Source organism: Lithobates pipiens, unplaced genomic scaffold (genome assembly GCF_037356315.1).
Source record: "Lithobates pipiens isolate NorthernLeopardFrog02 unplaced genomic scaffold, aLitPip1_a1.2 Scaffold_24, whole genome shotgun sequence".
NCBI lineage: Eukaryota > Metazoa > Chordata > Amphibia > Anura > Ranidae > Lithobates > Lithobates pipiens.
The window spans coordinates 21,656,403-21,683,422 of record NW_027507786.1 but is presented as its reverse complement, the minus strand read 5'-3'; the positions used below and the strand labels follow the sequence as shown (position 1 = coordinate 21,683,422).

The window sequence follows — 27,020 nt, the reverse complement described above, 5'->3', positions numbered from 1 at the left end:
TATTGGCATTAAAAAGGGATCAACTCCAGAGATAAAAGGATAATTCTCCCCTCTACAAGACTCTGGTCCGGCCGCACCTGGAGTATACTGTCCAGTTCTGGGCACCAGTCCTCAGGAAGGATGTACTGGAAATGGAGCGACTACAAAGAAGGGCAACAAAGCTAATAAAGGGTCTGGAGGATATTAGTTATGAGGAAAGGTTGTGAGCTCTGAACTTATTCTCTCTGGAGAAGAGACGCCTGAGAGGGGATATGATTTCATTATATAAATACCGGACTGGTGACCCCCCAATATGTAAATACCGGACTGGTGACCCCACAATATATAAATACCGGACTGGTGACCCCACAATATATAAATACCGGACTGGTGACCCCTCAATATATAAATACCAGACTGGTGACCCCACAATATATAAATACCGGACTGGTGACCCCACAATATATAAATACCGGACTGGTGACCCCACAGTATATAAATACCGGACTGGTGACCCCACAATATATAAATACCGGACTGGTGACCCCACAATATATAAATACCGGACTGGTGACCCCACAATATATAAATACCGGACTGGTGACCCCACAATATATAAATCCCGGACTGGTGACCCCACAGTATATAAATACCGGACTGGTGACCCCCCAATATATAAATACTGGACTGGTGACCCCACAATATATAAATACTGGACTGGTGACCCCACAATATATAAATACCAGACTGGTGACCCCCCAATAGGGAGAAAACTTTTTCGCAAAAGGGAGTATAACAAGACACGTGGCCACTCATTAAAATTAGAACAAAAGAAGTTTAACCTTAAACTACGTAGAGAGTTCTTTTCTGTAAGAGTGGCAATTCCCTTCCACAGGCGGTGGTCTCAGTGGGGGGCATTGATAGTTTCAAGAAACTATTAGATAAGCACCTGAACAACCGTAACATACAGAGATATACAATATAATACTGACATATAATCACACACATAGGATGGACTTGATGGACTTGTGTCTTTCTTCAACCTCACCTACTATGTAACTATGATGGAACACTATTCCTCCCACTGACACCAATGATGGGGCACTATTCCTCCCACTGACACCAATGATGGGGCACTATTCCTCCCACTGATACCAATGATGGGGCACTATTCCTCCCACTGACACCAATGATGGGGCACTATTCCTCCCACTGACACCAATGATGGGGCACTATTCCTCCCACTGACACCAATGATGGGGCACTATTCCTCCCACTGACACCAATGATGGGGCACTATTCCTCCCACTGACACCAATGATGGGGCACTATTCCTCCCACTGACACCAATAATGGGGCACTATTCCTCCCACTGACACCAATGATGGGGCACTATTCCTCCCACTGACACCAATGATGGGGCACTATTCCTCCCACTGACACCAATGATGGGGCACTATTCCTCCCACTGACACCAATGATGGGGCACTATTCCTCCCACTGATACCAATGATGGGGCACTATTCCTCCCACTGACACCAATAATGGGGCACTATTCCTCCCACTGACACCAATGATGGGGCACTATTCCTCCCACTGACACCAATGATGAGGCACTATTCCTCCCACTGACACCAATGATGGGGCACTATTCCTCCCACTGACACCAATGATGGGGCACTAATCCCCCCCACTGACACCAATGATGAGGCACTATTCCTCCCCCCACTGACACCAATGATGGGGCACTATTCCCCCCCACTGACACCAATGATGAGGCACTATTCCTCCCCCCACTGACACCAATGATGGAGCACTATTCCCCCCACTGAGACCAATGATGGGGCACTATTCCTCCCACTGATACCAATGATGGGGCACTATTCCTCCCACTGACACCAATGATGGGGCACTATTCCTCCCACTGATACCAATGATGGGGCACTATTCCCCCCACTGACACCAATGATGGGACACTATTCCTCCCACTGATACCAATGATGAGGCACTATTCCTCCCACTGACACCAATGATGGAGCACTATTCCCCCCACTGACACCAATGATGGGGCACTATTCCTCCCACTGATACCAATGATGGGGCACTATTCCTCCCACTGACACAAATGATAGGGCGCTATTCCTCCCACTGATACCAATGATGGGGCGCTATTCCCCCCACTGACACCAATGATGGGGCACTATTCCCCCCACTGACACCAATGATGGGGCACTATTCCTCCCACTGACACCAATGATGGGGCACTATTCCCCCCACTGACGCCAATGATGGGGAACTATTCCTCCCACTGACACCAATGATGGGGCACTATTCCTCCCACTGATACCAATGATGGGACACTATTCCTCCCACTGACACCAATGATGGGGCACTATTCCCCCCACTGATACCAATGATGGGGCACTATTCCTCCCACTGACATCAATGATGGGGCACTATTCCCCCCACTGACGCCAATGATGGGGAACTATTCCTCCCACTGACACCAATGATGGGGCACTCTTCCTCCCACTGATACCAATGATGGGGCACTATTCCTCCCACTGACACCAATGATGGGGCACTATTCCTCCCACTGACACCAATGATGGGGCACTATTCCCCCCACTGATACCAATGATGGGGCACTATTCCCCCCACTGATACCAATGATGGGGCACTATTCCTCCCACTGACATCAATGATGGGGCACTATTCCCCCCACTGACGCCAATGATGGGGAACTATTCCTCCCACTGACACCAATGATGGGGCACTCTTCCTCCCACTGATACCAATGATGGGGCACTATTCCTCCCACTGACACCAATGATGGGGCACTCTTCCTCCCACTGATACCAATGACGGGGCACTATTCCTCCCACTGACACCAATGATGGGGCACTATTCCTCCCACTGACACCAATGATGGGGCACTATTCCCCCCACTGACACCAATGATGGGGCACTATTCCCCCCACTGACACCAATGATGGGGCACTATTCCCCCCACTGACGCCAATGATGGGGCACTATTCCCCCCACTGACACCAATGATGGGGCACTATTCCCCCCACTGACACCAATGATGGGGCACTATTCCTCCCACTGACACCAATGATGGGGCACTGGTTTAAATATATTCCAGACAATTTTGTTTTTTATTAATTTTTTTTTATTATTTTTTTATCACCAAGGTGTAAAATCCTTCAAAACATGACAGCGATCCAAATTCCTGCACAGTGATGAGATCAGAGCTCAGTGTATATATCACCCGGAATGTACGTACCGTTACACTCGATGGCAGCGTGGGCGATGTCGGGATGGCGGCCCAGGCGGGCGAGTGTGACGGCCGATTTCTGGAGGACTCGCTCACAGGCTGAGATTTCAGCTAAACTCCCACTGAGAGGCTTCTCTCCCAACATCTCCACCAGAATCTCCACCCCTGAGGGGGACGAAGACGTGATATCAGTACAGGATGTACAAAATACAATGAGTAACTTTGTATCAATGAAGGAAAAGTGCAAATTAAGCCAAAGTTTTGTTTGTTTATTATGGAGAGGGAAAAGGTGAGAAACAAATGGCGCTGCAAACCCCACTGAAATCCAGATACGGCTCCAAACCCAGCGCTCCGGACAAGAGGTTTCCGAAGCCTCTCAGACACACAAGTCCACAAAACTGATGCCGGAACATTCTGTATATTTTAGCAGACTGTTTCGGGGTTTTTTTTTTACGTACTAAAGAATACAGCCATAAAGATGTCAACGCGTTTCGGCCATTTGGGCCTTAATCTTCACTTCATAATTAAGGCCTGAATGGCCAAAACACATTGACATTTTTATTGCTTTTAACAATAGAAATAACTAGAAATGTGCAATTTGTTTTGTTCCAAATTTATATTTTACCAAATTTCGACTAATTCTTTAATTTGTAAATGTCTGAAATTATTGAAAACTCATTTAACAATTTTTGTAAATATTTGTAAATTTGAAAATTCGTAAATTCAAAAAAAATCATACATTTGAAAATTCGGAAATTTGGAAGTTCGAAATTCGAAAATCTGAAAACCTGAATATTCGAAAATCTGAAATAATAATAATTTAACTATTACTAATTATTAAATTATAGGTATTGGAATTTCCTTTTAAATTTGGCTGACAGTAAAAGTAACGAATACAAATTTATGTGAAACTATGAATTATCCGAAATAATTAATGCTGTAGCTAAACAAATGGAACGTAACAAATTAATAATAATAATCAAACCTTTTTATTATTATTATTATTAGGTATTATTAATTCACTCTGTTGCATCTGTTTAGATCAGGCATTCATTATTTCGGATAATTCAGAACTTCTAATAAATTTGCATTTCTTACGTTCACAAAAACAGCCAAATGTGAAATTAAATTCCAATACCTACAATTTAATAGTTAGTTATTATTATTTAAGTTAGTCATTCTTTTGAATTTTCGGATTTTCTTTTGAATTTTCGGATTTTCTTTAGAATTTTCGGATTTTCTTTCATATTTTCGGATTGTTTGAATTTTCTAATTTCTGAATTTACAAATTTACGGATTTATGAATTTCCAAAATTTCAAATTTATGAATTTGTGAATTGGGATCATAACAAATGACCCGAATAATTCAAAAAAATAAAAAAAATGGATGAAAAGAAAATGAACAAATTTTTTGACAGTGGCTAAAAATAACCACTCTGCTGTTATGTACCAATGAATGTGCCGCCATCATTTTGTGAAAAGTGGGAACCTCCTTCTTATATATATATTGTTGTCTGTTGGAGAACTTCACCCTCAGACTTCCTATTTTGTCTCCAGGACAGAGAGTAAAGAGAAAAAAAAAAACAGTTGAGGTTCCAACCAGTTCAGTGGCAGCTCCAAGCAGTGACGGGACAAGGTCATCCAGTGCCCAGGGCAAAGACACCAAATTACGCCCCCTTTTCCCTTAGGGTTAGGGTCAGGGTGCCCCCTACCCCTGCAATAAACCATTGCGCCAGGGGCAGACGCCCCTCCTGCCCACCCCTTGTCCCGGGCCTGGCTCCAAGGGCTGTTTTTGCCTCATATCTGGTGTTTCCTGAGCACCCTTAGCTGGACTACCAGTCCCACCAGGTCACACCCTTCAATATTAGGATCCCTGGTAGAATTTTTTTAAGGAAATAACTCATCATCGCAGCCCCATCATCTCATTAGTAAGGGCCACCATGAGGTCCCCGAAAATTCGACACAATTTGACCTGATTTGCTGCTCCGTAATACACACTTTTTACCCATTTACTTCAATGGGGACTTCCAGTTCATAAATTCTGAATTTGAACGGCTTGGAAAATTTTTAAGTAGTTTGACAACAACTGACTGTAATTCATCTGTATTCACTCCAACCTCATTAGACTCAATCATGGCTGACATGTCCTACATAGACCCAGCTTGGAAATAATATGCAAAAAAAAAAAAAAATAACAATAATAATAATAATAATAATATATATATATATATATATATATATATATATATATATATATATATATATATTATAATAAAATCGGTGCAATGTAAAAAAATCGATAGATAAATAAAATAATAATAATAAAAAAAATATATATATATATATATATATATATATATATATATATACATATATATATATATATATACATATATATATATATATATATATATATATATATATATATATATATATATATATATATACATATATATATATATATATATATATATATATACATATATATATATATATACACATATATATATATATATATATATATATATACATATACATATACATATATATATATATATATATATATATATATATATATATATATATATATATATATACATATATATATATATATATTGGTGCAATGTAAAAAAAACAATAAATAAATAATAATAATTATTTATATATATATATATATATATATATATATATATATATATATATATATATATGTATATGTATATGTATATATATATATATATATATATATATATATATATATATATATATATATATATATATATATATATATATATATATAATTTTATTATTAATATTTATTTTATTTTATTTATTTATTGATTTTTTTTTTACATTGCACTGATCGTATTAATTTATTATCATAAAGTAATTTTAAAAAGACAACTCTGCCCTGCAAATAAGACCAGGGTTCACCCAAAAAAAAAAAAAATACCATGGCTTACAAAAAACATATAATAAAATAATAATAATAAAATTAAATAATAATACAACATCAAATTATTTACAATTAAAATTAAACCCAACCAAAGATTTTTTTTAATTATTATTATTTTATTTTTTACATTGCTCTGATCGTATTCATTTATTATCATAAAATAAGTAAAAAGGGAACTCTGCCCTTTAAATCAGACCAGGGTTCACCCAAAAAATTTAAAACAAATACCATGGCTTACAAAAAACATATAATATAATAATAATAAAATATTAATAATAATAAAGAAAAAATTATAATTCAAAATCATATTATTTACAATTAAAATTAAACCCAACCAAAGATTTTTTTAAATAATTATTATTTTATTTTTTTACATTGCCCTGATCGTATTAATTTATTATCATAAAATAAGTAAAAAGAGGAAATATGAGACAGTTTACCATTCTCCTGGAGGATCTCCTCAGCACATGGGTCCAGAATCGATAAATTGGCTAAAATTGTCACAATCTGAAAAGTTTGTAAAAAAAAAAAAAAAAGCACATGAATAACTTGGGACTCGATTTTCTAGAGACAAATGTCTTTGCTTTGCACAGATTTATAGGTACTGCTATAGGTGCAAAACTCATCTTCAGTCTGGAGCTGTCCCTCACAGTACCTCTTCTGCACCACGAGATGTCCCCAGTCTCCCGGGTTGAAGGACACGTTGGGGTTGATTTATTAAAACTGGGGAGTGCAAAATCTGGTGCAGCTCTGAATAGAAACCAATCAGCTTCCATATTTTTTTGTCAAAGCTTAATTGAACAAGCTGAACTCAGAAGCTGATTGGCTCCCATGCACAACCGCATCAGATTTTGCAATCTCCAGTTTTAGTAAGTCAACCTCCCCCGGTGTGTCATTCAACAGGATAATTGAGGACTTGCTGTAAGTGCAGGGCGCCACTGGCCTACCACTTGAAGGGGAGCCACCAGGGAGCCCTCCATTCACAGTGCAATTATTCAGATAGCAGCATGGGTGTCTTCATGTCTCCACCAGTGAGGACCACCTACCTCTGGGAGAAGATCTAAAGAGGAAGATGACCCAACCTGAAAACATCTGAATACCGGTAGCTTAAAAGGTAGGTAAAAATAAAAATACACATGGCGGGCCACAAGGGGGTATCATTTTGAGAGGGGGGGGGTCACACAGCCCTAAGTCGGGCTTTTATTTTATGTTTTGTACCAGAAACACGCGTTTAGAGCCTTCATAAATGGAACAAATGCATAAGCTCCCTTAGTCCCCTAGGGTGAAGAAAGACATAGGTATCACATTAAAGAGAACGTGGCTTTGTTTTACTACATTCATTATGAATAAATAACATTGGTTCAGCCGCGCCCACTTTAGATTAAGCGGTGGCGGCTTCAAATAAACCCCACTCACTTTAGATAATCCCCGCCCACTTTGTTGTGCAGTGATACATGCACTGCGCAACACTCTCCCTCCTTCTCAGTTGTTTTTCTAATCAAACGAAAGGTGGCAACCCCAAGGTGCAATGGACGGCGGCTAAAAAAAAAAATGTCCGTGCCGCCAACTTTGGGCACGAGAAAATAGTTGATAGGACAAGTTGGGGGCGCACTTTTGGTTTCTCTTGACTTTGGGGTGCTAAAAGAGTTTGTCTGGAAGTTTTCCATCCTTTACGCGGCAAATTCCAGTCTCTATATTTCCAAACTTGCAAAAAATAGGTGAAAAAAAAAAAAGTCCTAAACTGTTGGCACTTGTAGCTGACAAGAACAAATGCATAATAAGTGCTAAGCTCCCTTAGTCCCCTAGGGTGAAGAAAGACATATGTATCACATTAAAGAGAACGTGGCTTTGTTTTACTACGTTCATTATGAATAAATAACATTGGCTTAGCCACGCCCACTTTAGATTAAGCGGTGGCGGCTTCAAATAAACCCCACCCACTTTAGATAATCCCCGCCCACTTTGTTGTGCAGTGATACATGCACTGCGCAACACTCTCCCTCCTCCCCAGTTGTTTTTTTCTCATGAAACTAAAGGTGGCAACCTTCTGTGCCGCCAACCTCGGGCACGAGAAAATAGTTGATAGGACAAGTTGGGGGCGCACTTTTGGTTTCTCTTGACTTTTTAGGGTGCTAAAAGAGTTTGTCTGGAAGTTTTCCATCCTTTACGTGGTAAATTCCAGTCTCTATATTTCCAAACTTGCAAAAAATAGGTAAAAAAAAAAAAAAAAGTCCTAAACTGTTGGCACTTGTAGCTGATTTGGAAAAGTACTAAAAAAATATCATTATGTGGAGTCGTCTCTTCTGTCACTCATAAATAGAATTTAGCTAAAGAGGGAAGAAAAAAAAAAAAGAAAAAAAAAGATTCTTTAATCCCACAAGGAAACAACGTAACTAGATGCACCAGCCGCATTCATTACCGCCGAACGGCACCCGATGACTGAAGGTTTTCATCAATATAATCATCAAATTTCAAATGCAAAAAAATATAAATGTGATTGCGAGGTTATCATAAATGTTTCAATTACAGATCCCTAATTATAGTGCATACGGTGATGTTACCTTGGAGGGATTGAGCCGCAGTTGTGATTTCATTATCTTTTAGGAGTAAAACATGCAGTTATCAGCCGCAAAAATTTCCCCCCCTCGTGACTTCCAAACCAACTTCACTCCCGTAATTGCTCTCTACAACTTTTATAAAGTGGGGAACGGAGGAGTTCAGACATGGATGGAGGGTTTTCTTTTTGGAAAGGGTGGCGGCTGCCAAATATCAAAGAACCCCTTCCCGAAACTTATGGGGGGAGTCTACGAAAGCGTTACAATTTTGGATACGTTTTGGTGTTTCCGTTGCAGCGTCTTTTATTAGTGTAGGGTAAATCTTTGACTATTAAAATCTATTTTTTTCCCACTATTTTGATCTCTAATTCCCCCATACACACAGGCGGAAATTCCGACGGAAAAAGTCCGATCGGATTATGTTGTTGGAAAATGCGATCGCGTGTGGGCTCTATCGGACTTTTTCAGCCGGAAAAAGTTTGAGAGCAGGATCTAAAATTTTCCGACAACAAAACCCAATTGGACTTTTTTCAATCGTTTGTAGAGAATTGCGACGGACACAGTGCCACGCATGCTCAGATTAAATTACGAGACCAAAGCTATTGGCTACTGGCCCCTACGTAGTCCCGTCATACGTGAATTACGTCACCGCGTTCAGAACGATCGGATTTTCCGACAACTTTGTCTCGGCGGATTTTGTGGTCGGAATGTCCAACCGTGAGTACTGGGGATAACCCAGGGGGTCTCAAACTGGCGGCCCTCCAGCTGTAGCAAAACTACAAGTCCCATGAGGCATTGCAAGGCTGACAGTTACAGGCATGACTCCATCAGGCAGAGGCATGATGGGACTTGTAGTTTCGCAAAACAGCTGGAGGGCCGCTAGTTTGCGCCCCCCTGCTCTAAGCCTCATGCCCTGTACACACAGTCAGAAATTCCGATGGAAACGGTCCGATCAGATTATGTTGCCAGAAAATCCAATCGTGTGTGGACTTTTTCCGGGAAAACGTTTGAGAGCTGGATCTAAATTTTTTCCGACAACAAAATCCGATCTGACTTTTTCCGATCGTTTGTAGAGAATTCCGACGGACACAGTGCCACGCATGCTCAGATTAAATCACGAGACCAAAGCTATTGGCTACTGGCCTCTACGTAGTCCCGTCGTATGCAACGAACGTCACCGCGTTCAGAACGATCGGATTTTCCGACAACTTTGTCCGACCGTGTGTATGCAACACAAGTTTCGCGGATTTTGTGGTCGGAATGTCCAACCATGAGTACTGGGGATAACCCAGGGGGGTCTCAAACTGGCGGCCCTCCAGCTGTAGCAAAAACTACAATTCCCATGAGGCATTGCAAGGCTCACAGTTACAGGCATGGCTCCCACAGGCAGAGGCATGATGGGACTTGTAGTTTCGCAAAACAGCTGGAGGGCCGCTAGTTTGCGACCCCCTGCTCTAAGCCTTATGCCCTGTACACACGGTCAGAAATTCCGATGGAAACGGTCCGATCAGATTATGTTGCCAGAAAATCCAATCGTGTGTGGGCTCTATCGGACTTTTTCCGGGAAAACGTTTGAGAGCTGGATCTAAATTTTTTCCGACAACAAAATCCGATCTGACTTTTTCCGATCGTTTGTAGAGAATTCCGACGGACACAGTGCCACACATGCTCAGAATAAATTACGAGATGAAAGCTATTGGCTACTGGCCTTTACGTAGTCCCGTCGTATGCAACAAACGTCACCGCGTTCAGAACGATCGGATTTTCTGACAACTTTGTCCGACCGTGTGTATGCAAAACAAGTTTCGGCCAAAATCTGTCAGAAAAAATGCGATGGATTTTGTGGTCGGAATGTCTGACTGTGTGTACAGGGCATAACCCAGGGGTCTCAAACTGGCGGCCTTCCAGCTGTAGCAAAACTACAAGTCACATGAGCATTGCAAGGCTGACAGTTACAAGCATGACTCCATCAGGCAGAGGCATGATGGGACTTGTAGTTTCGCAAAACAGCTGGAGGGCCGCTAGTTTGCGACCCCCTGCTCTAAGCCCAAGGCTTGGTTCACACCTACAGGTGCGACCAAGTGCGGGCACATTTCCACGTGTTCTTCCACGCGTTCCCACGAGTTGCGTGTAGGGCAGCCCATTCACTTTAGTACGAGAAATGCAGAAAAGAAGTCCCTGACTCTCTTCCAAAACTGGAGGCCTGCGATTTGCTGCAGAGGCTGGTCATGATCGTTACACTTATGCCGCGTACACACGATCAGAATTTCGGCCAGCAAAAGACTGATTAGAGCTTTTCATTGGAAAATGTGACCGTGTGTTTTCTCCATCAGAATTTAGCTTGCCCGAATTCCCGCCAGCAAAAATCTGATAGCGTGTTCTCAATTTTCCCAATGGAAAAAAATTTCTATCGGAAATTCCGATCGCGTGTATACAATTTCCGACGCGTAAAAACTCACGCATGTTCAGATTCAACTACGAGAAGGAAGCTCTTGGCTACCGGGTATTGAACTTCCATTTTCTAGTCCCGTCGTACATGTTGTACATCACCGCGTACCTGGCGGTCGGAATTTGGTGTGACCGTGTGTAGGCAAAACAGTTTGAGCAGAATTCCGTCGGAATTCCGACGGGAAAACCATCAGAGCTTTTTCCGACGAGAATTCTGATCATGTGTACGCGGCATTAATCAAATATTCAAATGTGTACGATTATCTCTGTGCACTTCTCATGGAAGGCCAAGACCTGAACCCTTCTCAAAAGTGATATATATAAGAGGCACTTGCTTCTTTAAAGAACCTCAGGGGGTGGTAGTGTGTCCGTGTAGGGCCAGTTGTTGGACAGAACTTTGGGGTGAGTCTTGAAGAGCACCTGGTAGAAAATGGATGACACTTTAGGAACGTTGGTTCAGATTTTTATTAATCTAGAGAATCAAGAAAAGCCAACGCATTTCAGGGGGACCGAAGCCATGGATACAATTGGACTAGGGGGTGAAATTGAATTGACATACCTGAAATGAGGTTTGGTTTGAGCTGTCGGCTCAGTTATCTTGCAAACATCTAATGGCCTCTCCTCAACACTCCCCCAAAAGCTTTACACCTAATGTCCTAATCTCCTATCAGAGTGGCACCAGCCAAGACTGGGAGAAGGTTTAGTCTAGGCTTGTGCAATTCGTTTCGTAACTAATCGAAATTCGGCCGAATTTTGCATCTTTCGGACATTCGGATGCATCCGAATAAAAAAAAATAACAAATTACAACGAATACGAAAGAAATATAACGAATGAATTCGAATGAATTCGACATGATTCGACATTATTTCAACCGCATTCGAAAATATTTTGTGACCCGACTTTAGGGCCATGTATCTCGGGGTCACTTGGTGCTAGACACTTCAAATTTGAATATGTTGTAGTGCTAGTATTATTATGTTTGCATACCAAATTTGGGGTTTCTAGCTATAAGTGACCCCGAGATATGTGGCCCCAAAATCGGGTCACAAAATGTCATTCTCTGCTCTATTGACTAATAACATTTTGCGACCCGATTTTGGGGCCACATATCTCGGGGTCACTTATAGCTAGAAACCCCAAATTTGGTATGCAAACACAATGGTACTAGCACTATAACATATCCAAATTTGAAGTGTCTAGCACCAAGTGACCCCGAGATACATGGCCCTAAATTCGGGTCACAAAATATTTTCGAATGTGGTTGAAATAATGTCGAATCATGTCAAAATCATTTCGAATCCGATAGAAATATTTTCGAATTTGGTTGAAATATTTTCGAATGTGGCCGATTTTTCGAATTCGGTAGAAAACTAAACGAAATCCGAAAACGAATTTAAGGAAGTTAACGAATATAACTAAACGAAATTAATGAATTAACGAATTAAAACGAAACGAAACTAAACAAATTTTTTCCTTTTGCACATGTCTAGTTTAGTCTACATGGCTCATTCACCGGTTCATGGCCTTCCTTAATTGAGGACTTTCTCTTCTATCGTAAATCCACAAATACCAATCTTCCAGATCTCTCGGTCTGGTGCTATCACACACGCACAAAACCAGTTGTCGGATAGAACCTACCTGGTCCCGAGCATAGGCAGTATTGACTCTTTGCTTGTCTGAACACGCATTCAGCAGGATTCTCACAGCGCCCATCTGTAAGATCATCTCACAGGCCAGACTGTCGAAGAACGTGATATTGGCCAACGCGGCAGAAGCCAACAAACACGACTCTCCCGTGGAGGCGTCTTCACACAACTCTACAAACAAGAGCACAAAAACCCTTCTTACTACAAATCAGATTTTTTTTTTTTTACATTTTTTGCTTCTCTAACCCCCCCCCCTGAGAAAGCATCTAATGCCGCGTACACACACACACGCGCGGTCGCAAACCAGCTCTCCAATTTTGTTGGTCGGAAATTTCCGACAACAAATGTTCAATGGAAGCTTGTAGTCGGAAATTTCCGACCGTGTGACTTTTTTTTTTTGGTCGGAATTTCCCGACCAACGAAATTTGAGAGCTTGGTCCTCGAATTTTCCGACAACAACAAAATCCATTGTCGTGAAATTCCGATCGCGTGTACACAATTCCGAGGCACAAAGTTCCACGCATGCTCGGAAACCAAGCAGAAGGAGCCGCACTGGCTGCTGAACTTCATTTTTCTTGGCTCGTTGTACGCGTTGTACCTCAGCGCGTTCTGGATTTCCGAGCATTACCGACAACATTTGTTGCGACCGTGTGCACGCAAGACAAGTTTGAGCCGACATCCGCCGGAAATAAATCCAGGATTTTGTTGTCGGGATGTCCGATCGTCTGTACGCGGCACAACTCACATCTGACCTTCAAGATGACCTTTTACATTTAACAATAAGTGTTACATATACCAGATTGGGGCAATACAATATAATACAATATAATACAATACAATATAATACAATACAATACAATACAATACAATACAATACAATACAATATAATACAATATAATACAATATAATACAATGCAATACAATGCAATACAATATAATACAATATAATACAATATAATACAATACAATACAATACAATATAATACAATACAATACAATACAATACAATACAATATAATACAATATAATACAATATAATACAATGCAATACAATATAATACAATATAATACAATACAATACAATATAATACAATATAATACAATATAATACAATGCAATACAATATAATACAATATAATACAATACAATACAATATAATACAATACAATACAATATAATACAATATAATACACAAACTCCATCTTTGGCCGTAAGCTTTTTGTGTAACATTTTTGTTACTTTAAAAACGTTTGATTTTACTCACTTTCTTTTTTTTTCCATTTATATACACACACGGTATCTCACAAAAGTAAGTACACCCCTCAGTGACATTTCTTCTCTCTTCTCATGTGACAACACTGAAGAAATGACACTTGTCTACAATGTAAAGTAGTGAGTGTACAGCTTGTATAACAGTGTAAATTTCCTGTCCCCTCAAAATAACTCAACACACAGCCATTAATGTCTAAACCGCTGGCAACAAAAGTCAGTACACCCCTAAGTGAAAATGTCCAAATTGGGCCCAAAGTGTCAATATTTTGGATCTCTAAGCCAAACCACCCCCCCCCCCCCCCCCACTACACATCCTATTGAGGCAGACAGGACTAGGCATGGTAGTAATTGTAATTCCTGAACAACTGGAGGGCCATGGTTTGGAGACCCCTGAATTTAGAATATATATATAATATTTGTTTATTCTGTACGAGAAAAAAAAAATATATATTTGTTTATATCTTTGGCTATAACCAGACTTTTATTTTAACACCTGTCAATGTGCCAGGTAGGGATGAGTAAAATTCTGAGTTTTAATTACCTCCACATTTTGGGGAATATCAGGAGAGTTTGGCAAAAATGAGGCCGCTATGGTGAAAAGCTCTGGAATCATTTTTTTAAAAATGATTTATAAGGCTACAATCAACTTTGAACACTTCCTGAGGAATACAAAGGCTCCCTTCACCTATCCTGTGCCCATTCTCTGCTAAAAAAAAAAAAAAAAAAGGCCCTCATTCACTTCATAATTTTTTTTTACATGTTTTATTTTTTTTTGCAGAAAATAAAGAAAATTAAACATTTAAAGTGACAATATAAAAATAATGATAAAATAGATAAAAGGGAAGAAAAAAACAAATGCAAAAAGCAGTAGATCAAATAAACAAAATTACCCTGAATGCAACCCCCTTCCCTCCAAAAAAAAAAGTAAATAAAAATAAATTAAATAAAGTAAATTAAAGTGACGATACAAAAATAATGATAAAATAGACAAAAGTGAAGAAGAAAAATTGCACAAAAAAACCCAGTCAATCGAGTAAACTAAATTACCCTGAATGGAACCCCCTGCCCTCCAAAAAATGAAAAAAAAGATTTTGCAGAAAAATAAGAAAGTTGAATAAAGTAACAATATAAAAATAATTTAAAAAAAAGACTAAAGTGAAGAAAAAACAAATGCTAAAAGCAGTAGGTCAAATAAAGTAAATTAGCCTGGAAGCAACCCCCTCATTGCTGCCTAAAAACCCCACGGGGAACTTTTTCTTTTTTCCATGAATGCAATCCCCTGCCCTCCAAAAAAAAAAAAAAAAAGATTTTACAGAAAAAAAGTAAATTAAAGTAACAATATAAAAATAATGATAAAATAGACAAAAGTGAAGAAAAAACAAATGCAAAAAGCAGTAGGTCAAATAAATTAAATTAGCCTGAATGCAACCCCCTCATTGCTGCCTAAAACCCCCACGGGGAACTTTTTCTTTTTTACATGAATGCAACCCCCTTCCCTCCAAAATAAAGTAAAAATAAAAGATTTTACAGAAAAAATAAGTTAATTAAAGTGACAATATAAAAATAATGATAAAATAACCAAAAAAATAGTAAAACCCACAGACACAAAGAAAACTAAATAAAATAAACTAAATTACCCTAAATCCAACCCCTTCTCTCCAAAAAAAAAAAAAATAATACAGAAAAAAATAAAGTTAAACAATTAATGTGACAATATACAAAATTGTGATTGCTAACTGTTGTACCTGTTACATTTAAACAACTGTTTGCCGCAGCACATTGATTGTATAACAATATGCTTGACATATTTTTTTTACTTTTTAACAAATATATATTCTCAATAAATCTTGTTTGGAATTAAAAATAATAATAATAATAATTAAAAATTTGCAAAAAGAAAAAAATCTGAAACAAAGAACATTAAATCAAATAATATAAATTACCCCGAAATGAAAAAAGAAAAGATACAGTAAATATTTTTCTTAGCAGACTTCTTTTAAGTAGCTCATTGAGTTAATTAAAAAAAAGCTGTAACAAGTTGGAGCATCACACCAGCACCAAGGGGAATGGTCAGTTTGATCCTCCCCCGAAGAACCTCTTTACCTGTTACACAATTACACAAAAGTGTTCCAATTTATGAAGTTCTCCTGGGAGATCAAAGGAGGAATTCCCCCCCACCCCCGCTGAAGCAAACTGGACCATGCTTCATAGGGGGGTTTTTTTTTGCCTTCCTCTGGATCAACTTTGGGTATAGTATTGTGTATATGGAGGTTTTCACTTTATTCATTTTATTTTTTTATTTTTAAATTAAGTGGACTTGTGTCTTTTTTTGAACCTGACTATGTAAGTTCTAGAGAGAGCCTCCCATTATATCATTTACATTTCCGGTGATTCATTTCTACATCTCTGTAACTGTCCAAAAGGTCTCAATTTTCTGCTAAAAATTGATTTTTCGCACAAAACGGATGCGCGGCGCACTTACTCAGCAGGGCGGTGACGATCTCCTCCATGTTCTCCAGGAAACTGCTGAGGTGCTGCGTGAAGGTCAGGTGAGGAGATGTGATCTGCGCGATCACCGCCGCCACCTCCGCCTTGGTGGCCTCAGAATGAGAGTCGTCGGTAAGGATTTCCGTCAAACACAGAATTCCATCCACCTGAAATGACACAATAAGGGGAAAATGTGGCATCAACTTCAAAGGTTTATTTTTTTTTTAACCACTTAAGGACCAGGCCTATTTTTTTTACACTTGGTGTTTACAAGTTAAAATCAGTTTTTTTTTTTTTTGCTAGAAAATTACTTAGAACCCCCAAACATTATATAATTTTTTTTCAGACACCCTAGAGAATAAAATAGCGGGTGTTGTTTATATCAACACCGTATTTGCGCAGCGGTCTTACAAAACACAATTTTTTGAAAAAAATATATAAAAATAAATATAAAAAATAAATAAATATATAATATAATAACAATAATATATAAATATAATATATAATAAAAATTAAAATAAATAAATAAGCAAACAGTAAAGTTAGCCCAATGTTTTATATATTGTGAAAGATAATGTTACGCCGAGTCAATTGATACCCAACATGTCACGCTTGTGACATGTTGGCCGCTCGTGAAAATGGCGACAAACTTTGACACTTAAAAATCTCCATCGACGAAGTATAAAAATTTCTACAGGTTACCAGTTTTGAGTTACAGAGGAGGTCTTTAGCTAGAATTATTGCTCTTGCGCTAACGATCGCGTCGATACCTCACATGTGTGGTTAAATACCCTTTACATATGCGGGCGCATGAGCACAGCGGAACGAGGCGCTTTAATTTTTTTTATTTTTTTTTACTTATTTATTTTACTTTTTATGAAAAAAAAAAAAAAACAAGGCTTTAATACCACCACTTTAAATCCATATCAACATAAAATAAAATAAATATGCTACCAAAATACCACCCCCTGAAACAAAAGCCCATTAAATAAAAAGAAGCTAAAAGTGAAATAAAAAATTAAAAAAACACCAAAAAATCCCCAATAAAAAGATCGCTGTTGATTGCGGTTGAGGAAATTGTAAATTCTGTAAAAAATGTTAAGCCCCACAGACACTATCAGATTTTCTGCAGATTTTTTGTCTTCAGATTTACCAAAAACCATGTAGTACAAGGGCCGGCCTGATTGCATACAATTTGAAACTCCTAAGGTTTGACCTCATATTATATGGTTTTGGTAAATCTGAAGGAAGAAAATCAGCAGAAAAACTGATAGTGTGTGTGGGGCTTTATTCTATGTTGTATGGTTTGCCTATGTATTTCTCACCGCACTCACTGTGCGCAGGGGACTAAATGTTTCCATTCTTTTGAGTCCTGATTAGAATTAGCCTGCCTATGTTACGCCCCGTGTTACCATAAAAGTACAATTGTAATATTAATGTGATACTTCCGTAATCATGTCTATAAAATCCTTCAATTGCATCAAATAAAACAGAATTGTTATTTTGGAAAGATGCTAAATATAACTTCCGGAACAATTGCTCAAAGAGCTAGCAATCAGAACTAAAGTACGGTTTCCTAACTGACCCTATTTATTCCCTACGCAGATTGTAAGCTATCTCAGCAGCTTCTATTTCACTATGGCTGCTCTATGCCTCATTTCAGGGGGGGGGGGGGCTGGCTTATACAAAAATAACACTTATTGGCCCTTATATACCTGCTAGACATGTGCATTCGTTTTCGTCCGAAAGGATTTTCGTCCGAATTTTGGGTATTTTTCGTTATCGTTTTAACAAATGATAACGAACGTGCAGAATCCAAAAACCGAAATATCCGACTTAAACAAATGCTTTATTTTCATTTTCCTTCCTACAACACTTCGATATAGATAGGAGATACGACATGAGGCTGACAATAGCGATCTGTGTCCATCGAACCTGTGGTCGAATGTACCTAACCTTACCTCTATTAGTCCAAGATTATTCTTCATAGAGAGAAAAGATTTGACATCGAGAGAAAAGATTCAACATAGAGAGAAAAGATTCAACATAGAGAGAAAAGATTCAACATTAAAGAGAGAAAAGATTTGACATAGAGAGAAAAGATTCAACATAGAGAGAAAAGATTCAACATAGAGAGAAAAGATTCAACATAGAGAGAAAAGATTCAACATAGAGAGAAAAGATTCAACATAGAGAGAAAAGATTCAACATTAAAGAGAGAAAAGATTTGACATAGAGAGAAAAGATTCAACATAGAGAGAAAAGATTCAACATAGAGAGAAAAGATTCAACATAGAGAGAAAAGATTCAACATAGAGAGAAAAGATTCAACATAGAGAGAAAAGATTCGACATAGAGAGAAAAGATTTGACATTATAGAGACAATAGCAAAAAAGGTTGAATGTGCCTAATCTAACTCTATTAGTCCAAGATAATTCTACATAGAGAGAAAAGATTCAACATCGAGAGAAAAGATTCGACATAGAGAGAAAAGATTCAACATAGAGAGAAAAGATTTGACATAGAGAGAAAAGATTCAACATAGAGAGAAAAGATTCGACATAGAGAGAAAAGATTCAACATAGAGAGAAAAGATTTGACATAGAGAGAAAAGATTCAACATAGAGAGAAAAGATTCGACATAGAGAGAAAAGATTCAACATAGAGAGAAAAGATAGAGAGAAAAGATTCCACATTATAGAGACAATAGCAAAAAAGGTCGAATGTGCCTAACCTAACTCTATTAGTCCAAGATTATTCTACATAGAGAGAAAAGATTCAACATCGAGAGAAAAGATTCAACATAGAGAGAAAAGATTCGACATAGAGAGAAAAGATTCAACATAGAGAGAAAAGATTCGACATAGAGAGAAAAGATTCAACATAGAGAGAAAAGATTCGACATAGAGAGAAAAGATTCAACATAGAGAGAAAAGATTTGACATAGAGAGAAAAGATTCAACATAGAGAGAAAAGATTCGACATAGAGAGAAAAGATTCAACATAGAGAGAAAAGATAGAGAGAAAAGATTCCACATTATAGAGACAATAGCAAAAAAGGTCGAATGTGCCTAACCTAACTCTATTAGTCCAAGATTATTCTACATAGAGAGAAAAGATTCAACATCGAGAGAAAAGATTCAACATAGAGAGAAAAGATTCGACATAGAGAGAAAAGATTCAACATAGAGAGAAAAGATTCGACATAGAGAGAAAAGATAGAGAGAAAAGATTCCACATTATAGAGACAATAGCAAAAAAGGTCGAATGTGCCTAACCTAACTCTATTAGTCCAAGAGTATTCTACATAGAGAGAAAAGATTCGACAGAGAGAGAAAAGATTCAACATAGAGAGAAAAGATTCGACATAGAGAGAAAAGATTCAACATAGAGAGAAAAGATTTGACATAGAGAGAAAAGATTCGACATTAAAGAGGAAGTAAACCCTGATGGGTTTACTTACTCTTTGTCTCCCTGCAAAGGTAAAGCATAATGGACTACTGTGCATCGCATCACATCGCATCGCATCGCATAGTAGTCCATTATGTGTCACTTACCTGACACAGGAGCCAGCGAAGTCACCGCTGTCCCCTGTAGTCCGGAGCCTCCATTTTCTTCTGGGTATCGCTGCTCCGGCCACTCATAGCGCTGGAGCAGCGATGACATCACTCATGCTGCTAACGGCGATAGTGTGCCTGTGTGCCACTGTCTACGGCGCATGTGCCGCAGACAGCTGTTACTGTCTTTTAGTAAATATCTCCTAAACCGTGTAGGTTTAACAGGACCTCAAATCTCAAACCAGGGGGAATCGTTTCTAACCCACGGTAGTGGTGAAACCGAACCTCCTTCATATTGGTCACGAAGCTTTGTCTTCAGATACAGAACTACTAGATTTATATCCATCGGTCAGCAATTGCTGAACCTTTCGTTTTGGCTCTCATTTTCCAAGCATATCAGCAGATCAGAGCAAACGGGTCCTCGAAATATCTTCAGGAAAAAAAGTAGGTAGGATTTTGTGAGGGACCTAACCAGGATAAGGGCTTGTGGAGAGGACTAGGAGCAAACCTCTTACCCACTGACTATGGCCCAGGGAGAGAGCAAATCGTTCTCTAATGACGGACCACCACTTTCTCAACCTCAGGCCTTCCGAAACCGCCCACAGCTATGGAAGTGGAGGTCTTATGGCGGTTGGACGAAATCATGGATTTCAGAGAAGAGATACTGAATTTCTCAGAAGTGCACTGGGCGCTGGAAGAGTACTGCAGACCCCTGCTCCACACCCGTGGCTGTTTCGGAGGCCCGAGGTGAGAAAGTGTGTCATGGTTTTGCAATAGAGTTTGTCTGCTTACCTGTCTCCATGTGTTCATCTCTAGAGACCAGCCGACCCTCACCTGACTGCTTTTGTAATCCATCCTCTGGCATAACTCCACTCTAGCTCCTATCAGAGAGCTCTATATTAACCTGTGCACTGTAGGCCAGCCCGGCTGATCAACCTCTGTGTGTTTGGCTTCCTGTTTCCTGCCACGTGCTCTGCTGTTGTTCCATTACCGACTTTGGCGTGTCCTTGACTATCCCTGTTTGCCTGTGATCCTAACCTTTTGGCGTGTCCCTGACTATTCCTATCTGCTTGTGGCCCCGACCTTGGCTTTGTCCCTCACTATCCCTATCCTCCTGTTGCCTACTGTGGGTGTGAGCTTGGGGACCCTGGGGGTTGCGACCTGGAGCCAGTTGCAGCCAAGTCCATCCTCACCACTAGAGGTGCTGGTGAACACCTGCTGGCTCTTAGACTCCACGCCCCAGGGAATCTTACGCTCTAACCCCAATGGGATCTGTCTCCCGTCCGCAGCAGTCAGCCATAGGGTCCACAACCTTGCGGTGCACTCCTGATCCCTACCGTGTGCATCTGTCACCTCGCCTCAAGGTGACCTGACAAAGTGGTGGTCCATCATCAGAGAATAATCTGCTCCCTCCCTGGGCCATAGTCAGTGGGTAAGAGGTTTGCTCCTAGTCCTCTCCACAAGCCACCGATCTTGGGTCAGGTCTGTCACAGATTTCATCTTAAGCTTGCCGATTTTTAATAAAAATAGAATTTCACTAAACGTTGGCCTCATTGCCACATTTATGCTCATAAAATTTTCCAGCTCAGGTTGGACTTTGCACACATCGGCCTTCTTTACATATTTTAAAAATTATTCTGATTATTTTCCCGGTAATCACTTACTGCTGAAAGCCATATCCCCCCGTATCCTGACCAATGGAGCAGCTGGATGGATTATATAATGGAGCCACTTCAAAACTATGAAGAATAACTTCAACTTTAAAAAAAAGCAAAAAAAAAAAAAAAAAAAAAAGCTCTATTTGAATTGTAGACTTTTGCAAATTGTTACATTTTGTAATACTTCACCATTCCAATTCTATGAAATTATTAGAGGTTGCGTATTCTTATTGAAATCTGAAAACCCCTCAGATGTCGTATGGCTTCACTTTCTTTTTTAAATTGGATTATTTTCCCCATGCCTCTAAATTAAATAAATTCAAATTAATAACCATTTAATTGATTCATTAGTCATGGTTGTTTTGTTTTTAATTATGTCAAGATTAATTAGTGTTGGCTTGCTGAGAGACTCTGAATCAATTTGACTGATATTCCTGGTGGAATTCTAAGTGTTATTCACAGGTTTACTTAACATTTCCCCGGCTGCCCTCCGAGAACTGGGGGGGGGGGGGGAGCATAACCGACTTTTAGGGAAATCGGTTGTGACTGTTGCCCCCTAGTGTTCATGTTTAGGGATGCAGGGCCCACCCCTTCCACAGTCTGATTGGTGGGGGGTGGAGAAGAAAAATCTAATAACTGTTACTGATTGACACGCATGCTGCTACCTGAAAATCCAAGACTTCTACCAGTATCTAAGAAAAAGTTTTGGAAAAAACTGCAACAAACTTGCTACATTCAATTCTGATTAGATATAATATAATATAATACAATAAAATAATATATAATATAATATAATATAATATAATATAATATAATAGAGTATAATTTAATATAAAATATAATATAATACATTCAAATATATTAAATAATATAATTCATTATTTTAGCATCCTATTAAAATTCCCTAAAATGCATTATACTATATGGAAAAAAAATAGCAGAAGGCATTTGTGATCTTTTCAGGCTGTGAGACATTTTTTTTAAGTCATTTAATTAATTGCCATACACTGGAATAAAAAAAAAAGAAAGGTTTAATAACTGGTTTCTTATTAACACACATGCTGCTACCTAAAAATCCAAGACTTCTATCAGTACTAAAAAGTTTTGGACAAAAAAATTGCAACAAACTGACTACATTCAATTCTGATTAGATATAATATAAAATAATAATATATACTATAATATAAAATATAATACATTATTTTAGCGTCCTATTAAAATTCTCTAAAATGCATCATACTATATAGAAAAAAAATAGCAGAAGGCATTTGTGATCTTTTCAGGCTGTGAGACATTTTTTTAAGTCATTAATTGTCATACACTGGAATAAAAAATAAAAAAAAGAAGAAAGGTTTAATAACTGTTTCTTATTAACACACATGCTGCTACCTGAAAAAACAGGACTATCAGTACCTAAGAAAAAGTTTGGGAAAAAACTGCAAAAAAATTAAAAACTGACTACATTCAATTCTGATTAGATATAATATAATATAATAATATATAATATAATATAATATAATACAAAATAATACATTAAAATATAATAATACAATTCATTATTTTAGCATCCTATTAAAATTCCCTAAAATGCATTATACTATATAGAAAAAATAGCAGAAGGCATTTGTGATCTTTTCAGGCTGTGAGACATTTTTTAAGTCATTAATTGTCATACACTGGAATAAAAAAAAAAAAGAAAGGTTTAATAACTGTTTCTTATTGACACGCAGGCTGCTACCTGAAAAACCAGGACTTCTATCAGTACCTAAGAAAAAGTTTCGGACAAAAAAATTGCAACAAACTGACTACATTCAATTCTGATATAATATAATATAATATAATATAATATAATATAATATAATATAATATAATATAATATATACTATAATATAATATAATATAAAATATCATATAATACAAAATAATACAATATATAAAATAATATAATACATTATTTTAGCATCCTATTAAAATTCTCTAAAATGCATCATACTATGTAGAAAAAAATAGTAGAAGGCATTTGTGATAGTTTCAGGCTGTGAGACATTTTTTAGGTCATTTAATTAATTGTCATACACTGTAATAAAAAAAAAGAAAGGTTTAATAACTGTTTCTTATTGACACACGTGCTGCTACCTGAAAAACCAGGACTTCTATCAGTACCTAAGAAAAGGTTTCGAACAAAGAAAAAGGCAACAAACTGACTACATTTAATTCTGTTTGGACATAATATGATATCATTTATTATAATATAATACATTATTTTAGTAAACTATTAAAATTCCCTTAAAATGCATTATACTATAAAGAGAAAAAATAGCAGGAAGAATTTTTGATCTTTTCAGGCTGTGAGCCATTTTTTTAAATTCATCGTCATACACTGGAATAAAAAAAAAAAAAAAAAAAGATTTAATAATTGTTTCTTATTGACGCACATGCTGCTACCTGAAAAAACAGGACTTCTATCAGTACCTAGGAAAAAAATGCAACAAACTACATTACATTTTTATTGGATATAATAAAATAAAATGTAATATAATATAAGACATTATTTTAGTAATATATTAAAATTCCCTAAAATACACCATACTATATAGAATAAAATAGCAGAAGGCATTTTTTGATATTTTTCAGGCTGTGAGCCATTTTTTAAGTTATTTTATTAATCGTCATGCACTGGAAATACAAAAAGAAAGATTTAACAGCCGTTTCTTATTGACACAAATGCTGCTACCTGACAATCCAGAACTTCTATCAGTAGAAAAAATGTGGGAAAAATTGCAACAAGCTAAGTACATTCAATTCTGATTGGATATAATATGATATAGTATAATATAATACAGTGGGGAAAATAACGATCGGCTCCCCTGCAGATGGTGTAAGTTTTGCCCACTTACATAGAAATGAAGGTTCTATCATTTTTATCAGAGGTGTATTTTATATGATAGAGACAGAATATCAACCAAAAATCCAGAAAAAAAAAACAACACAATACAAATGTTATAAACGGAGTTGCAGTTCAGACCAAGATTTGGTCCACTCTTCTAAATTCTTAATCCCTCCCAAATAAAATACAGATCCTGGTCCCTTAAAGCAGATTGCACAGCACAGTGCTGTAAAATACCTGCCCCAACCTGCCACTTCCTGTACCCCGCTCTCTGCGCTGACCACGGAAATCAGGGCTACTGAGCCCTGACCGCCGTGGTCAGCTTACGTCCCTTCGTCATCCGCAGCTCTCCACTCACCCCCTCCTCCCTGCCTGTCAGCTCTGTGTTTCTGTCTCCGCACCTCCCCCCCCCCCCCCCCCGCCCGCTATTTAAAATAAAATATAAATTGATAAATGCTCACTGCCGGCCCCTCTATTATGGGCTGGTTTAGCACACTGTATTATTCCTGTATTATTCTTTTATAAAAGCGAGGCATGTAAATACCTGTTTAGCGCAATCTTCAGGCCGGTCACGTGACTCTCAGCCTCCAGTTTCCAGGGCTATTGCAGGAGGTGCTGAGCGGCCATGTGACCTTCCCAGCTGACGTCAGAGGGAGATCTCGGCCCCTCCTGAAGAAGTCATATATCAGGGCTGTACAGCGGCTGCGAGTCACGTGACCGGCTTGAAGATAGCTCTAAACAGGTATTTACATGCCTTGTTTTTTTAAAAGACTAATACAGCGTGCTATGCCAGGCTCTAATAGAAGGGCTGGCATAGACGTATATGAATGGGTTAACCAACACTTTAACCCTTTAACGTTCTGCTCCACCGCTTGGTAGCGCACATTTTGAGTCACGCTCACTGAAAAATGTGGACTTTAAAGGGTTAAGGTTTCTTGGCTGCCTCTTGGCAACTCAAAGTTGCATAAATTCTCCATAAGATTAAGGTCTGGAGACTGACTAGGCCCCTCCCTGACCTTAATGTGCTTCTCCTTGAGCCACTCCTTGGTTGCCTTGGCGGTATGTTTTGGGTCATTGTGATGCTGGAAGACCCGTCCATGACCCATCTTCAGTGTTCTGGATGAGGGAAGAAGGTTCTCCTCCAAGATCTTACAATACATGACCCCGTCCATTGGCCCCTCAATGCTGCAAAGTTGGCCTGGACCTTTATCAGAGATACAGCCCCAAAGCATCATGTTCCCCCCTCCGTGTGTGACTGTAGGGATGGTGTTCATGTTTCCACCTCCGTGTGTGACTGTAGGGATGGTGTTGATGTTCCCACCTCTGTGTGTGACTGTAGGGATGGTGTTCATGTTCCCCCCTCCGTGTGACTGTAGGGATGGTGTTCATGTTCCCCCCTCCGTGTGTGACTGTAGGGATGGTGTTCATGTTCCCCCCTCCGTGTGACTGTAGGGATGGTGTTCTTGGGGTCATAGTCAGCATTTTTCTTCCTCCAAACACGGCGAGTCAAGTTGATGCCAAAGAGCTGAATTTTGGTCTCATCTGACCACAGAACTTTCTCCCCAATCCTTCTCTGAATCATTTAGATGTGCATTGGCAAGACTGTACATGTGTCTTCTTGAGGAGGAGTCGTCATGTTTGATGGAAGAAAAATGGTGACTATGACCCCAAGAACACCATCCCTACAGTCACACATAGAGGTGGGAACATGAACACCATCCCTACAGTCACACACGGAGGTGGAAACATGAACACCATCCCTACAGTCACACACGGAGGTGGAAACATGAACACCATCCCTACAGTGACACACGGAGGTGGGAACATGAACACCATCCCTACAGTCACACACGGAGGGGGGAACATGAACACCATCCCTACAGTCACACACGGAGGTGGGAACATGAACACCATCCCTACAGTCACACACAGAGGTGGGAACATGATGCTTTGGGACTGTTACTCTGATAAAGGTCCAGACCGACTTTGCCGCACCGAGGGGCCAATGGACGGGGTCATGTATTGTAAGATCTTGGATGAGAACCTTCTTCCCTCAGAACACTGAAGATGGGTCATGGACGGGTCTTCCAGCATGACAATGACTCAAAACACATGGCTAAGACAACAAAGGAGGGGCTTAATAAGAAGGTCATGGAGTGGCCTAGCCAGTCTCCAGACCTTAATCCTCTACAAAGTTTATGGAAGGAGCTGACACTTCGAGTTTCCAAGCGACAGCCAAGAACCCTTCAGGATTTAGAGAAGATCTGTAGAGAAGAGAGGAGCAAAAACCCTC

General features: G+C 38.8%; 1 protein-coding gene across 1 annotated transcript in view; it reads right to left on the bottom strand.

Annotated features, from left to right (window-relative positions):
* INSC (INSC spindle orientation adaptor protein) overlaps window positions 1–27,020 on the bottom strand; it is a 134,537-nt gene that overhangs the window by 6,610 nt on the left and 100,907 nt on the right. Inside the window, exons 6-9 of the mRNA XM_077453680.1 lie at window positions 16,621–16,792; window positions 12,858–13,036; window positions 6,656–6,722; window positions 3,269–3,424 (exon numbers count right to left, since the gene is read on the bottom strand). Coding sequence (XP_077309806.1) covers window positions 3,269–3,424; window positions 6,656–6,722; window positions 12,858–13,036; window positions 16,621–16,792 — 574 coding nt within the window. The remainder of the gene's footprint in view (window positions 1–3,268; window positions 3,425–6,655; window positions 6,723–12,857; window positions 13,037–16,620; window positions 16,793–27,020) is intronic.